At 37.2% G+C, this 13168-nt stretch overlaps 5 protein-coding genes and 1 non-coding gene across 6 annotated transcripts; 3 read left to right on the top strand and 3 right to left on the bottom strand. All coding sequences in view use genetic code 12, as the record gives it.

The window, feature by feature from the left end:
- Positions 1 to 556: 556 nt before the first annotated feature.
- Positions 557 to 628, top strand: CORT_0_Met(CAT)_22. Its single transcript has one exon. It is a non-coding gene (tRNA).
- Positions 629 to 1152: 524 nt separating this feature from the next.
- CORT_0B03800 (Ysy6 protein) lies at positions 1153 to 1418 on the top strand (the record flags this gene model as incomplete). The annotated part of the gene is made up of 2 exons (XM_003867477.1): positions 1153 to 1155; positions 1233 to 1418. 2 exons carry the CDS (start codon positions 1153 to 1155, stop codon positions 1416 to 1418), a joined length of 189 nt encoding a protein of 62 aa, XP_003867525.1.
- A 308-nt stretch (positions 1419 to 1726) lies between these two features.
- On the bottom strand, positions 1727 to 3385 carry CORT_0B03810 (hypothetical protein; the record flags this gene model as incomplete). Its single annotated transcript, XM_003867478.1, has 1 exon — positions 1727 to 3385. The coding sequence occupies one exon, from the start codon at positions 3383 to 3385 to the stop codon at positions 1727 to 1729; it is 1659 nt and encodes a 552-aa protein (XP_003867526.1).
- Positions 3386 to 4551: 1166 nt separating this feature from the next.
- CORT_0B03820 (hypothetical protein) lies at positions 4552 to 5742 on the bottom strand (the record flags this gene model as incomplete). Its single annotated transcript, XM_003867479.1, has 1 exon — positions 4552 to 5742. The coding sequence occupies one exon, from the start codon at positions 5740 to 5742 to the stop codon at positions 4552 to 4554; it is 1191 nt and encodes a 396-aa protein (XP_003867527.1).
- A 2634-nt stretch (positions 5743 to 8376) lies between these two features.
- Positions 8377 to 9582, top strand: CORT_0B03830 (Sap8 secreted aspartyl proteinase; the record flags this gene model as incomplete). The annotated part of the gene is made up of 1 exon (XM_003867480.1): positions 8377 to 9582. One exon carries the CDS (start codon positions 8377 to 8379, stop codon positions 9580 to 9582), a length of 1206 nt encoding a protein of 401 aa, XP_003867528.1.
- A 373-nt stretch (positions 9583 to 9955) lies between these two features.
- On the bottom strand, positions 9956 to 11707 carry CORT_0B03840 (hypothetical protein; the record flags this gene model as incomplete). The annotated part of the gene is made up of 1 exon (XM_003867481.1): positions 9956 to 11707. One exon carries the CDS (start codon positions 11705 to 11707, stop codon positions 9956 to 9958), a length of 1752 nt encoding a protein of 583 aa, XP_003867529.1.
- Positions 11708 to 13168: the final 1461 nt, after the last annotated feature.

Consider the following 13168-nt stretch of genomic DNA (forward strand, 5'->3'; position numbering starts at 1 on the left):
CAAATGTCTGATGTGGATCTTGGAAAGGGAAATATACAAATTTGAAAATCCAACTTGAATACGACCTCTATATGTGATCTCCAAACTCACAAGCGCTGCTACGTGCTAGTGTTACTGGTAGTTGGGGTTCTATTCTGAGGATTGGTGAACAAAGCTGCTTTACACTAAATTGCATTAGTATAAATTCATCAAAAGTGAATTGAAGTTGCAAAACTCAAGAAGTGCTAACGTTAAAATTACAAAATTGCGCTTTCGAGTCAGGTATTCTGAGCTATTAGTAATACCTTAATCCAAAAATAAACGCTTGGATTGCCCATACTCAACTTCATTTGCTTAGTCTTAGTTGAAATCCGAGAGGCGATTTAGCCACGTAGCTAACTTTCGAAATTTGACTCTATAAAGACCTCACACTGGTGTTCTAAGAAATTTAACTTCACAAAAATTTCGGTCCTGTCTTCTTGTAGCCAATATCTCTACACATACCACCCATTTACATCAAAATGAGTCAAATTTAAGATCAATATTTAGTTATAAAGTTTTGATCATGGTACACGACAGCGTTGTGACGCAGTGGAAGCGTGCAGGGCTCATAACCCTGAAGTCCCCGGATCGAAACCGGGCAACGCTACTTTTTGTTCTTCTTTTTTGATGTATTATATACCAAAGTAAAATAATATTTAATTTGTCACATTTGAGGAACAGGTTAAAGCAACAAGCTTTATGCCACACAATATACTCGAATAAGCTCTTTACTCAATTTTTTGATCCATTGAATTTGTATTTTTGATCAAAAAGTGGAATCTACACAATTGTTTTTTGTTTTTTTCAGCAATTAGTATACAAATAATGATCATAAGAAACCTTGTAATATTTTCAAAAATGATACTGGATTTTCAAAATTGGCTCGAAAAGCTACCTAGTATCTATACTTACTCTTCTTAATACAGGAAGATACATTCTTTTGTGGTTGTGCATCGCTTATCTAAGTTATAACATATGGTAGCGTATACTCAGTAAACTTTCTGACGTGGTCTCTTGCCCAAAGAGAGAGAGAGAGAGAAAAAACTTAAAACAAACACGGTCTCCACGAAAAAAACCTTGATCTATTATTTCTTCACCAAAGAGTCAACATTTCTATAAGCACAAACGACAATGGTATGTTCAAAGTGGTTGTTTTGTCATTCATATACTTTGTATGGGACCTTCTAACAAACTTTATACTAACTTTGTAGGCTTTACAAACACCAAAACAAAGAGCGGCTAACGCCAAGTTTGAAAAGAAAGTTACAAAACAATGGGGAAAGCCTAAATCAGATAAAGAAAGAGTTGAGTATCCAGTCTCCAAAATTTGGTTATTTGTATTGTTGTTCTTAGTAGCTGGTGGTGCTGTTTTGGAGTTAATCCGAATGCTTTTCTGAAGAATTCAATGGGGAGAGAGGAGAATACAAAGAGGTGCCAATTGGGGAAGGAGATACACGGAACCCAAAAGAGAATCAGAAGGAGTTAATCAAACCACAACCATTCTTCGTTTTGTATTATTAGAGGATATCACGGTGATTACACCAAAAGCTAGGGAAATACTTGAAAGTAGGTTATAAAAGTTTCAACTGTTTAAATAAATAATAAATGGGTCTTTTAGCTTGACTTATGCAAATGCATGTATCTAAAGCATATGTACTAAATGCGTCAGAAGAATGCAATAGTTTCGAAGACGTCAAATCCCCATCTATAACAATGAAATTGCGGTGAATAACAACCAACCAAATGTGCAAGTCCATGGAGAATAATTCAACGAAAATCCACTGTTTTTCGTTGACGAAGTTGAGTCACCACGTCCACTTGCTCTTGTTATATTTTGACCACCCTCCACAGGAACAGTATTATAAACAATTTCAATATGCTCATCAGCGGTGTAGTAAGCTTGACCGATATGAACTTCATTATCTTCCAAATCGTAAACGACGTAAGCGTTTCTTAGGATATTGTCCCCCAACAACACATACAATGAGCCAACAGATATTTCAAAGACTCCCAAATAACATGTTGAATTTAAGGATGATTCAATCACCAAGTCAGAAACAGGTACTCTAATACTCTTGTTCGTAAATGTGATGTCATATGTCGACTCTGAGTTCTTGTACTTACAATCAATCACATAGGCGCCGACGTAGCTAGAAAACTGTCCATTGAGGGTTGTGACAATGTCTCGAATTTGTGACCTGCGAAAGTAAGAAAACGTCGAGCTTGGGTCCAATACTGCATAATCCTGTCCCACCAAAATCTCAAGAGACTCACTTTCGTTATTAATAGTTAGTTGGTTGATCATCACTTGAAACCTAGTGGGATGTTCATCCTCGTCAAATGTCTTTCTTATTGGTAATGTCTCCAATGTTCCTTCATATTTAGCATGGTCTACAGCTCCAAACAACACTGCACCGGTATGGGCGTCAGCTTTGTCCAAATAAAATGAATAAACTGCTTTATTAATAACACCAGATGATTTCAATTTCGCAGGTAGGTTCTCATACAGTTGATTAGACCGTTCCCACAATTGTAATCCAAGTCCCAACACCCCAATGTTACTCGAGGTTTCATCAGCCACTGCAAAGCTTAGATCACTCACTGACGTATTGCCAATTATAATGGTATCTTGTCCCCAAACACCCTTCACAAATGTGTCATCAGCGTAGCTAATCTCAAAGAAATCAGTATCATTGTACATAAATGTATCAGAGTCATCTGTGTTGAATGAACCGTATGATGTACATCCGTTCGATTCATTGTCAGCAGAAGAGTGCAAGACTTTAGAGACAGAGTCTTCACCTGGATCTGGGTACGTCGTGCCACCAAGAAAATCAGTGATATTGTGTGAGTTAGAATCAGCGCGCTTGAAAGAATCAATAAACAGAGGCTCTTCAGACTTGGAAGGCTTTTGAACAGTATCTTGTCCTTTTCCGTAATTGCCTATCAAATAATTTCCTTTATTGATGGGATCTGTCACACCAGACTCAACATTGAAGATACTTGCAATCTCTCTTTTCTTGATCGAGGCATGACAATGAACATCGGACGACATAACCCAAAAATCCGAGCTCCCTGTATCCACAAGCACACGATTATTTTCGCGGTTAGATCCAATAAGAAGATCAGTAATGTAGCGTGTTCGTTCAAGGTTTAATTCCATAGGCAAAGCGCCTTCTTCGCCAGGTTGTTTTTTAACTTCTGAATTGACTGATCTTGCTAGGTTCCTTTTCAATGATCCTCTGCTAACATTGAAATTCAATTTCATGCTACCGGGGGAAGCTGATGCATGGGTTGTGTTGTCTGTTGCAACTAGTTGCCATGTGCAGAATGCGACAGTGAAGGAAAGGTACGAGAGCTTCATTTTCAAAGGGTTTGAATCCTATTAGGATGTCCTAATAAATGTCACTACATTTGGATTTGGTCTCATTAAATAAACATTTGCAGCATCCAAGCAATATTAGTAACTCGATGAATAATGAAATTTATAAATTGTGTTTGTCACTCTAAATTAGTTTTCATGAGAATTTCTTGTCTTAGAAATTGATTTTTTTCTGCATTGCTTCCCAATTACGAAGATGATACGAGTAATACAACTCCAAATTATAATGTACCCTAAACTAGACTCCCTATGTAAAATGTAATCATTGGATAGAAGAGGTTTTAATTCCACAGTGTGTACCGTCAAACCTTTGAACCCTGGATAGAGAGCGTTAAATTAATCTACGATATCTCTTGAGTTTCTGTTCATAGTATTACGTCCATGAAACATCTCACTTACAAGTTATGACGATAGTTTACTCATTATTAATGAATGATCAGCAGCTCCTTAAATTCAATTGTTTTATTTACCTGGTTTTTTCTCTCCATCGTTCCATTCGTAACTAGATTTAAAAGGACAAGAAAAAATGTAAACTGCATAATCGTAAACATCAATTCGACCTTCCCTTCTTTTCTTTGGCTTTCCACTACTTTTGAGGAGTATCTGATTTCATTTCAGTGTAATTTCTGACCCCGTTGAATGTTCCCACCAAGCTCAGGGCTCATTAGCAAGCGTCTTATTGTGTTGTTTCTACATTTATGTTAATCTTTTATCGATTGAACTTCCATGCATTTAGATTAGTATCTCCGTCTTTCTCTCGATTCATTTTTGTGACACAAAAACCAAAATTTAGTTTCTTGCAGTTTTCTTGGAAAAGTGAAAAGATCACCGATTTTAACAAATGATGTCCGTTATTATCCAACAAAACACCATGAAAGCTGAATGAAACGTATAATAGTGGCGAGAGTAAAGTTGGTAATCAATTTAAACATTTACCCTCAATAGTTATGGCTAACCACCACGGGTTCTCTCAGTTAAACTTTTACGGAGCTTAATTCAAAGTACTATCTATGAAAATAAGAAATTGTACTGTGTGATTATATACAGATTTCACTGGACAAAAGGATACAAAGCAATTCAAAAATCAAAATTTATTATCAAAAGTAAACGATATAAAGGTTGTAGAAAAAATTTGCTTAAGGACCTGTCTAGATTGCTGAGATACTTGAAGCGGAAGTGTACTTCACTTGAGCAAGAGAAATGGTCTCTTTATCCAAATTGTAAACAACATAGGCATGTCTCAAGAAGTTATCACCCAAGATCGGAGGAACGTTTTGTCTGTCTGAACTCTGCAATCCCCAAACACAGGAATTAGAAGTACTTTGAAGGATAAATTCTGATAATGGAACTGTAATTTTAGCACCGTTGTCAAAGTTGAATGAAGCACTACCTTGAGGATTGGCATCACAATCAATTAAATAAAGTTCATTATTGAGATCCACTTGTTTCAACTGAGCACCAACCTTGTTGGCAAGGTCTTCAATAATACTATCAGGTAAGTAACTGATTGTAGTTCCCGAGTCCAACACAACATCGAATCCGGTGGTTTCGCCATTACCGTCGTAATTGAGGGATTGCAAGTTGACAGACAAGTAACTGTCCAGGGTCAATTTCTCTTCAATGAGCTTTCCAGAGTACTTAGCATTGTCAACACCACCAAAGATGATAGTTCCGGTAGCAGCACCTGGTGAATTCAAAAACAACGAGTAAGCGTTGGTCTTTATTTTGCCTTGCTTTTTCAAAGTGACAGGGACATTGTCGTATGCTGAATTAGCACTTTCACCTTGAACACGTGAAACACCCAAAATTCCTTGAGGAACAGAGGTACTAGTCACATCAGCAAACTGTTGATTAGTAATTGAAATACCACCAAGATAAACAGTATCCTTTGCCCATGTGCCTTCTGAGGAACTGTAGTCACCATAACCAATCGTGAAACTTGTGCCTAATGATTTGAACGAAGTTGAACTTTGCAGATCGAAGGTGCCATATTTTTTACAATCAGATTTTCCTTGACAAGTTGCGGACGTATCGACCACCCAAAAATCACTAGAGCCAGTATCAAGAACTACTTGCTGTTCTTGTTTATTGGATCCGACAGAAACACGAATACCATATGAAGTCCCTTCAAAATACAATGGTGACGATGGTGAAGATCTTTTAGCAATTTCAGAAGTAGCATTCAAGTCAAGCGGCTTTCTAGTAACTTCAAAGTCTAGTGCGACAAAACCAGGGTTATCGTCTCTTTTGATAACTTCAGGAATAGCGGCACCTTGAGCAAACAAAGCAAGTACAATGGTAAGCAAAACGTTTTTGGTGAATGTGGCAATTGTGGTCATTTCTGGTGTGGTTTGATTGGTTGGAGTTACTTTTCCAATTGGTGGACTTTTCTTCTTTATTTATAATTTTCTGATTTTATTGGCACAGCTGCCAACGTGGGGCTATTGGGCCTCTCCATCTCATTGTTCTCCTATAATTTCATATTTTGAAGCTGATTCCTTAAACATTGTTGCTGAGGAGTTTCAATTGATTGGCTCTTTTGTGCAAGTGGTTATGCGTATGGGACAAAATTGATCGCAATAGATGGTTATGAGAATGGAAGGTGTACATCCGTAGTTGCAAAAGTAATACAAACGTGTTCAAGGTGTATTTGGCTTGTTGCTACCCCACTCGTACACTTTAACAAAGGGCCATTGTAACGTTATTAGGATTGAGCAGTTCATTGCTTTCATTAGATGTCTATTGTTTCTTTAAACGTAATTACCGCGCTATCTTTGGGGTTGGCTTTCATCAATATCAAATTTCAATAAGAGTTTGCAGCAAGTACTCAATTTCATGAGTGGGCCAAAGGAGTTTGTTGAAGAAAGTCTTTGACTTGTTGATAGCAACGTGGGCGAATAACATCTTAGTAATTCAAATTTTCGGGGTGCAACTTCAAGAGTGGCTGTATGAAATAACAGCCTGCACGTTGGGAAAGTAAAAAAAGAAGGATTATGAGCCCTATTACTTAAAGTTGCTGCTTAACCTTTGACTTGACAATGCCCTGAGTAACACTTCGCAAAGTGGTGAACTATTACCTCACTTTCTATTTTTCCCGGTTGTAAAATGATAACCAATGCCTGCATGCTTCACTCGGGGAGACATAATCAGATTGAACAGTATCACTATCAAATCGAAGCGAATTGAATTCACAATTGGTGAGCTCGAAACAAAAATTAACGTCCACTTTCTTCGATGTTTTTGCTTTGTACCATCATCGATTGAATTGAGTCTTGCATTTTTGAACAGCTGATAAAGCTAAAATAAAATTTTGATGCCGTGCAGTCAGCTGGCCTGTGAAAGATTCTTATTGTTGACATAGAACCGTAATTTGAGAAATTACGGAATTACGAAAACTTCTTTTCATTTTTGCAAATCGAACCACATCACCTTGGGCCATAGCTTTATGTAATAAAGCTGCATTTGTAACCCAATCACTCAATTTAGAACAATAAGCTTAAGAAATGAAAACAAACTTTGTTATTGTTATCTTCAAGCAGTATTGTAGAGAGGAAGTTATCATAAACGCTATAAAGTTGTGGTGTAATTACGACACAAAATCAAATCTGCAAAGGTATTCATGCAATGAGGTCTAAAGTTGTAATTACACATTTCCATTGGTTGGCTTGCAAATTCAAAGTGCAAACACAGCAACTATTGTTCATTAACTGTTCTTGCAAAAGGACCTTTCTTGTTTGATAAAAGTGACTAAGGGGCCGTGACTGGCACATCTCTCATACAATGAATGGATAAACTTCATTGAGCTCACAATTATTGAATGTATAGAATTACACGTTCCAGAAAGTTTAATTTTTAAAATGACATCATTTGAACGCTTATGAGTGCTACGAAGTTAAAGTAAGTAGTACAGCACATCTCATTGCAATGGCGTAGAAAATTATACCATGCCACATGAGCCACGGCACGAATTCGAATAAGAAAAGCTTTTCTCCACCAATCACTGCAAACCCCAAACAATAACTATTTGAAGATTTTTTACACAAACCACTTACACATACTTTTCATCTGTAGTCCTTAGGCAAGTTGTGCTAAAAAGAAGGGAGAATGTTTCTGAAAGGGGTAAAAGTAATTTTGTGGGTCATATAAGACGAGGGGCATATTAAAGGAATCGAAGTAACTGTCTAGAAGCTTGCACCATATTGATTTGAAAAAGATACCCATCTTAATTTCATTCTAACCGGAAGCATAAAAATCAACATTGGGAATCTCACAATGGTAAACACGTAAAACACAATTGTGAATTTGTACTTCTATTGTTATCTATTTCCCCTATTTTTAATCTAACTTGTAAATTTCGTTCTGCTACACAGTATTAACAATAGGGACCATAAATAATTGAAACAATGATGAACCAAAGAACTGAAATCAAAAGTCAAAGTACACATCGCCCGTAACACGATTTACTGTGACTTGGATATCTGTGTCTATTTAGAATAGAAAAGGCATCAAACGAAGATCTAATCTATGTCCCTTGATCATGTTAGACTTGGTTTACTCTGCCAAGATGCCAAGGCGATATTGACCGAGCCCTGTATTTGACAGACTTCACCGGTGCGGAAACGCAACTTTGATTATAAAATTTGATCACAAAACCGACGCGCACATTCCACACTTTGACCAAAGCCTATTGTTTTGCTACTGGCCCATGGAGAAATCCCATGTTTCAACATGGCAAACCTTGTAAATGAAGAATTTCACGGGAGTCTTGTTCCAAACGTGAATGTCAACAATCTACAATTAAGCTTTAGGAGCCACAACCACCAAGAAATGAAAGATTACTTTCGTTCGACCAAATGGCACCATCGTTGATGAACACTTGTCACGTCTCCAAAAAGTATAAATACCCTTTGAATTTTCATCTAAAATAAGTCTCCATGGTTATATCAACCACTTCTGACATCTCGGAATAGAATATGATTGCCATTATTACCTTAACTCGTCAAGTTTTACTTACCCTCGCATTGGCTTTACTTGCGCGAGGTGCTGCTATCCCAGAAGATGTCGCTAAGAGAGATGACAATCCTGGTTTCATTTCTTTGGACTTTGACGTTCTTAGAAAACCATTGAATTTGACCCAAGCGCTTCTCCACCAGAAAAGAGATTCTATTTCCTTGTCTTTGATCAACGAAGGTCCATCATACGCCGCTAAGGTTGCAGTTGGCTCCAACAAGCAACAACAAACTGTTATTATTGACACTGGCTCAAGTGATTTCTGGGTTGTTGATTCGAATGCCCAATGTGAACAGAATGTTGATTGCACAAGCTCAGGTACATTCAATCCATCTTCTTCCTCTTCCTACCAAAGTTTGGGAGCTGACTTTGCTATTCAATATGGTGATGGATCTACATCAGAGGGAACTTGGGGTAAAGACACTGTCACGATTAACGGAGTGTCAATCACTGGACAGCAGTTGGCGGATGTTACCCAAACCTCGGTCGATCAGGGTATTTTAGGTATTGGCTACACCAGTAATGAAGCTGTGACTGATACTTCTGGTCAACGTACCATTCAAAACTACGATAATGTCCCTGTAACTTTGAAGAAACAAGGTAAGATCAAGACCAATGCTTACTCGTTGTATTTGAACTCTCCCACAGCAGAAACAGGTACAATCATTTTTGGTGGTGTTGATAATGCTAAATACTCAGGTCTGTTGATTTCTGAACAAGTGACCCTGTCAAATCAATTGACCATCTCACTTCCATCAGTCAGCTTGAAGGGTTCATCATATTCATTTGGACAAGGCGCTTTGTTAGACTCAGGAACTACCCTTACTTATTTCCCAAGTTCGTTTGCAGCAAAACTTGCAAAACAAGCTGGAGCTTACCTCGTTCAAGTGTCCAGAGATGAGTCATTGTATTTCATTGATTGCAACACAGACACTTCTGGCTCAACTACTTTTAGTTTTGGAAATGGGGCAAAGATTACTGTACCAAATTCAGAATATGTCTACCAAAATGGTGATGGTACTTGTCTTTGGGGTATTCAAGCAACCAATCAAGCTATTTTAGGTGACAATTTCTTGAGACACGCATATCTCCTTTACAACTTGGATGCTAACACAATTTCAATTGCTCAGGTCAAGTACACTACTGACTCTAGTATTTCTGCAGTTTGATATAATTTGGCAGTCTTGGGATTGAAAAAGACCACCTCATTTAGTTATTTCTTTAGACTACAATTCATATTCAATTTATTATCCCATGATTTGAGACCGATGTGGCTCTCTAATACGTAAGAAGTATTTCGAAACACAGCAATTACTTTTTTTCAAGATGCTTCTATAATTGTATAAACCTTATTTCAAACCCGAAGGGGGACATCACATTTCGAAAGTAGTTGACATTAAATTTGTAGGTTAGAAGAGCAACTAAAAATTTTGTCAAATCATAGTTGCAGGTATATAAATGTTACTTCTACAAATATGCTTACATCACGTTTCTAACAATAGATTACTTGATATCAAATAGAATATAACACGAATAACAAGATTAAATTACCAAAACAAATGAAGCCAATAATCCCCCAACGATGTAATTCCACGACACTGAATACATTGACAAGGCAATATTTTTCTTTCCATTAGAGCCGGTAGATGAAGAGTCAGACGAGGATGATGATTCAGATTCAGATTCATTGCTGCTTTCACTGGTGCTTTCACTGGTGTTTCCACTTTCAGTCTCATTCGAAGATTCAGCTTCAGTCGAAGTAGGTTTTTGTCCTCCTTCGGTAGGAACATTTTGCTCAACAATTTCAATATCCTCATCGTCAGTGTAGTAGGCTTGACTAATATGGACTTCATTATCTTCCAAATCATAGACAACATAAGCATTTCTCAACACATTGTCACCAAACAAAATATACGAGGTGTTTAAAGATTGTTCGAATAATCCTAAATAGCATGTTGAGCCAGAGGTAGATTCAATAACCAAATCTGCCACGGGAACTCTGATGGTGCTATTTCCAAAGGAGATATCCAAAGTTGTTGATGTGTCCTTTTCATAATCACAATCAATTGTATAAGCATCCGCAACATATGAGTAAACTCCATCGAGGGTATCAGCAATATCTTCGATCTGTTCCGAGCGCAAGTAAGACAAGGTTGAGCCTGAATCCAATACAACACCCTCAGTTGAAGACAAGACAGTGGTAGTCTTTCCATTCTTGTAAACTGCAATTCTATCAACTGGTACCTCAAACTTTACCGGGTAGTCATATTCTTCATAAGTATTTCTCAATTTCAATGTTTCTAAAGTTCCCTCATACTTGGCATGATCAACAGCACCAAATAAAATAGAACCAGCCTTGGCATCAGCTTTGTCCAAATATAATGAATATAATGCTTTCTTAATAACCCCATCGGTTTTCATCTTTAATGGCAAGTTCTCATACATGTATCCTCCATCTTCATTTGTGACTTCCAAACCTGGTAATCCAATTCCCAAGACACCAATATCACTGGATGACTCATTAGCGACAGCAAAACTTAAATCTTCTACCGACAAGTTACCAATTCTAACAGTATCACGACCCCAGATTCCACTTGCAAAAGTACCATCAGCATAGCCAATCACAAACGTATCAGTATCATTTTGAACAAAGGAATCTGAATTTTCTGTGTTGAAAGTACCATATGAAGTACAAGTGTTTGATCCTCCATAATAAGTATCATAGCTGTAATAACTGTACGGATCATAAGAAGGCTCCGGATAATCACTGGCTTCAGGATAATCAGTGAGGTAAGTGTAGCTGTAGTAAGCACTCTCTTCTGCTTTGTTCACTGGAGCTTTATTGGCATTCTTAGACTTGGTCGGTTTTTCTTCAACTTCGTCCTCTTCAATAAACTTGGGTCCAGTACCAACATTGACGACATTTTTAGCATCTCTTTTTCTTCTGCGGTAACCATATCCGTAGCAGAAAAGATCATGGGACATGACCCAAAGATCTGAACTTCCAGTATCAACAAGCACCTCGTTTTTGTCCTTGTTGGACCCAATGTATAAATCAGCTAGATAAAATGTTTTCTCATTAACCAATTCGATTTCAAACGATCCATCTTCCTCACGTTTTACAAATTTAGGGCTTGAATCTTCATTTGGGGACAACATATCTCTAGCTGAACCTCTTCTAATGTTGAATTCGACTTTAAAACTACCCGGAGGAACATCCCTTGTGACAGAGGTTACCAAGGGTAACCACGAAGCTAAAATAGCGGCAATTGAAACTGTATTAATGACTCTCATGTTGATGATTGCAATTAATTTTTAACTGATTTGGTGAGAGATGTTCAAACCTCTGGAGAAAGTGGAAAATTGTAACCTTTTATATAATTTCGGCTAACCTTAGCATATTTGGAGTTGAATACGACCCTTTCCCCCTTCTACACCTTCTTTTCAACACATTTTCTGCGATTTCTATACTTTCTCACCATTGTTCCTTTGATGATGCATTTTATGTCGTGCAAAACCAACGGTTTAGTTGAATTCATTATACAATTTAGTATCTTTATTGTTCAAAATTCAGTGACTAATAACTTAACCTGTATATGGGGCATTGTTAACTACAATCTCGTTTTATAGGCTTCTTTGGTGGCTGTTTTAATTTACGAATTTTTTTCATATAAAAAATAGGCTTTACTTTGTTACAGCCATATACACAAAGTTGAGTTCGATATACTAGATCTCAGGGCAGACAATTTTTGTGACCTATATGCGCTTGATGTTCAATGGTGGCTATAATTGACCCCACGAGAAAGTAGTTAAGCTGTTCCATTGCATTGAATATGGACAGAAAAACGAATGACCCACAGCGATTTCATATTTTTGATTACTCTTTTTCGATCCTCCACTTTATTATTCTATGGAGAGAAGAAGAATGAATCACAAAACGAAGTAATTTATCAGGACAAGAAAAAAATATAACCGCCAGTATGAAATTTCGTACATTTTGAATGGTCGAAGTATACTATTTTCATATTTTTCTTATAGTAGCAAATTCATGAGTTTGATTCTTCCACTTGACAATGGCTATGGTTATGCCTCTCAATGTTAGTTTCCATAGTGTGTCATGCAGTTTGAAACCCTATCGCCGAAGTTTTGCACACATGTTGCAAATTTCTACTACTCTAAGGTTGTGGTAAGAGAGATACAAAACAAATATTTTGTTAAGCCGGATGATCATTTGAGTTCAATTACCATAGCCCCAGGATAAGAAAGCTGAAAGGATATCCTCGAATACATGAAGATAGTGTGCATTTTCTGTGTGGTCCTTGCGATGGTGGGTAGCTCGCAAACCTTGTAATTTGTCTCTGTTATTAACGGAACCGTCACTTCATTGGCAATAAGTTCCTATATAGATGCGCTTTGTTATTGTAGAATCCAACAAATACCCATGTTGTACAATTTTACCACCTCTGGGTTTCAATAAAAAGTGCTATCTCTGTCCATGCTGCGCTCAGTAATCACATTGCAATTTTGGTTTTTGATTTACGAATGTTTCTTATGACATCATCGTGTAGTCATTTGTTTGTTGCAAAAAATTAAGCAGCTGCTTGTGGTTATAAAAAGTTTATATTTACTCGATTCGAGTTTTTTCGTGCCGATATTCAATTCAGGTACTCATTTCCATGAACTGATTCAAAAAAGTTAAATGTGGGCTCTTCCATGCATATTAAAGATTTTATTAAAGTTTGTACTTTTTTGTGT

This window comes from Candida orthopsilosis, assembly GCF_000315875.1.
Source record: "Candida orthopsilosis Co 90-125, chromosome 2 draft sequence".
NCBI classification, from domain to species: Eukaryota; Fungi; Ascomycota; class Pichiomycetes; order Serinales; family Debaryomycetaceae; genus Lodderomyces; species Lodderomyces orthopsilosis.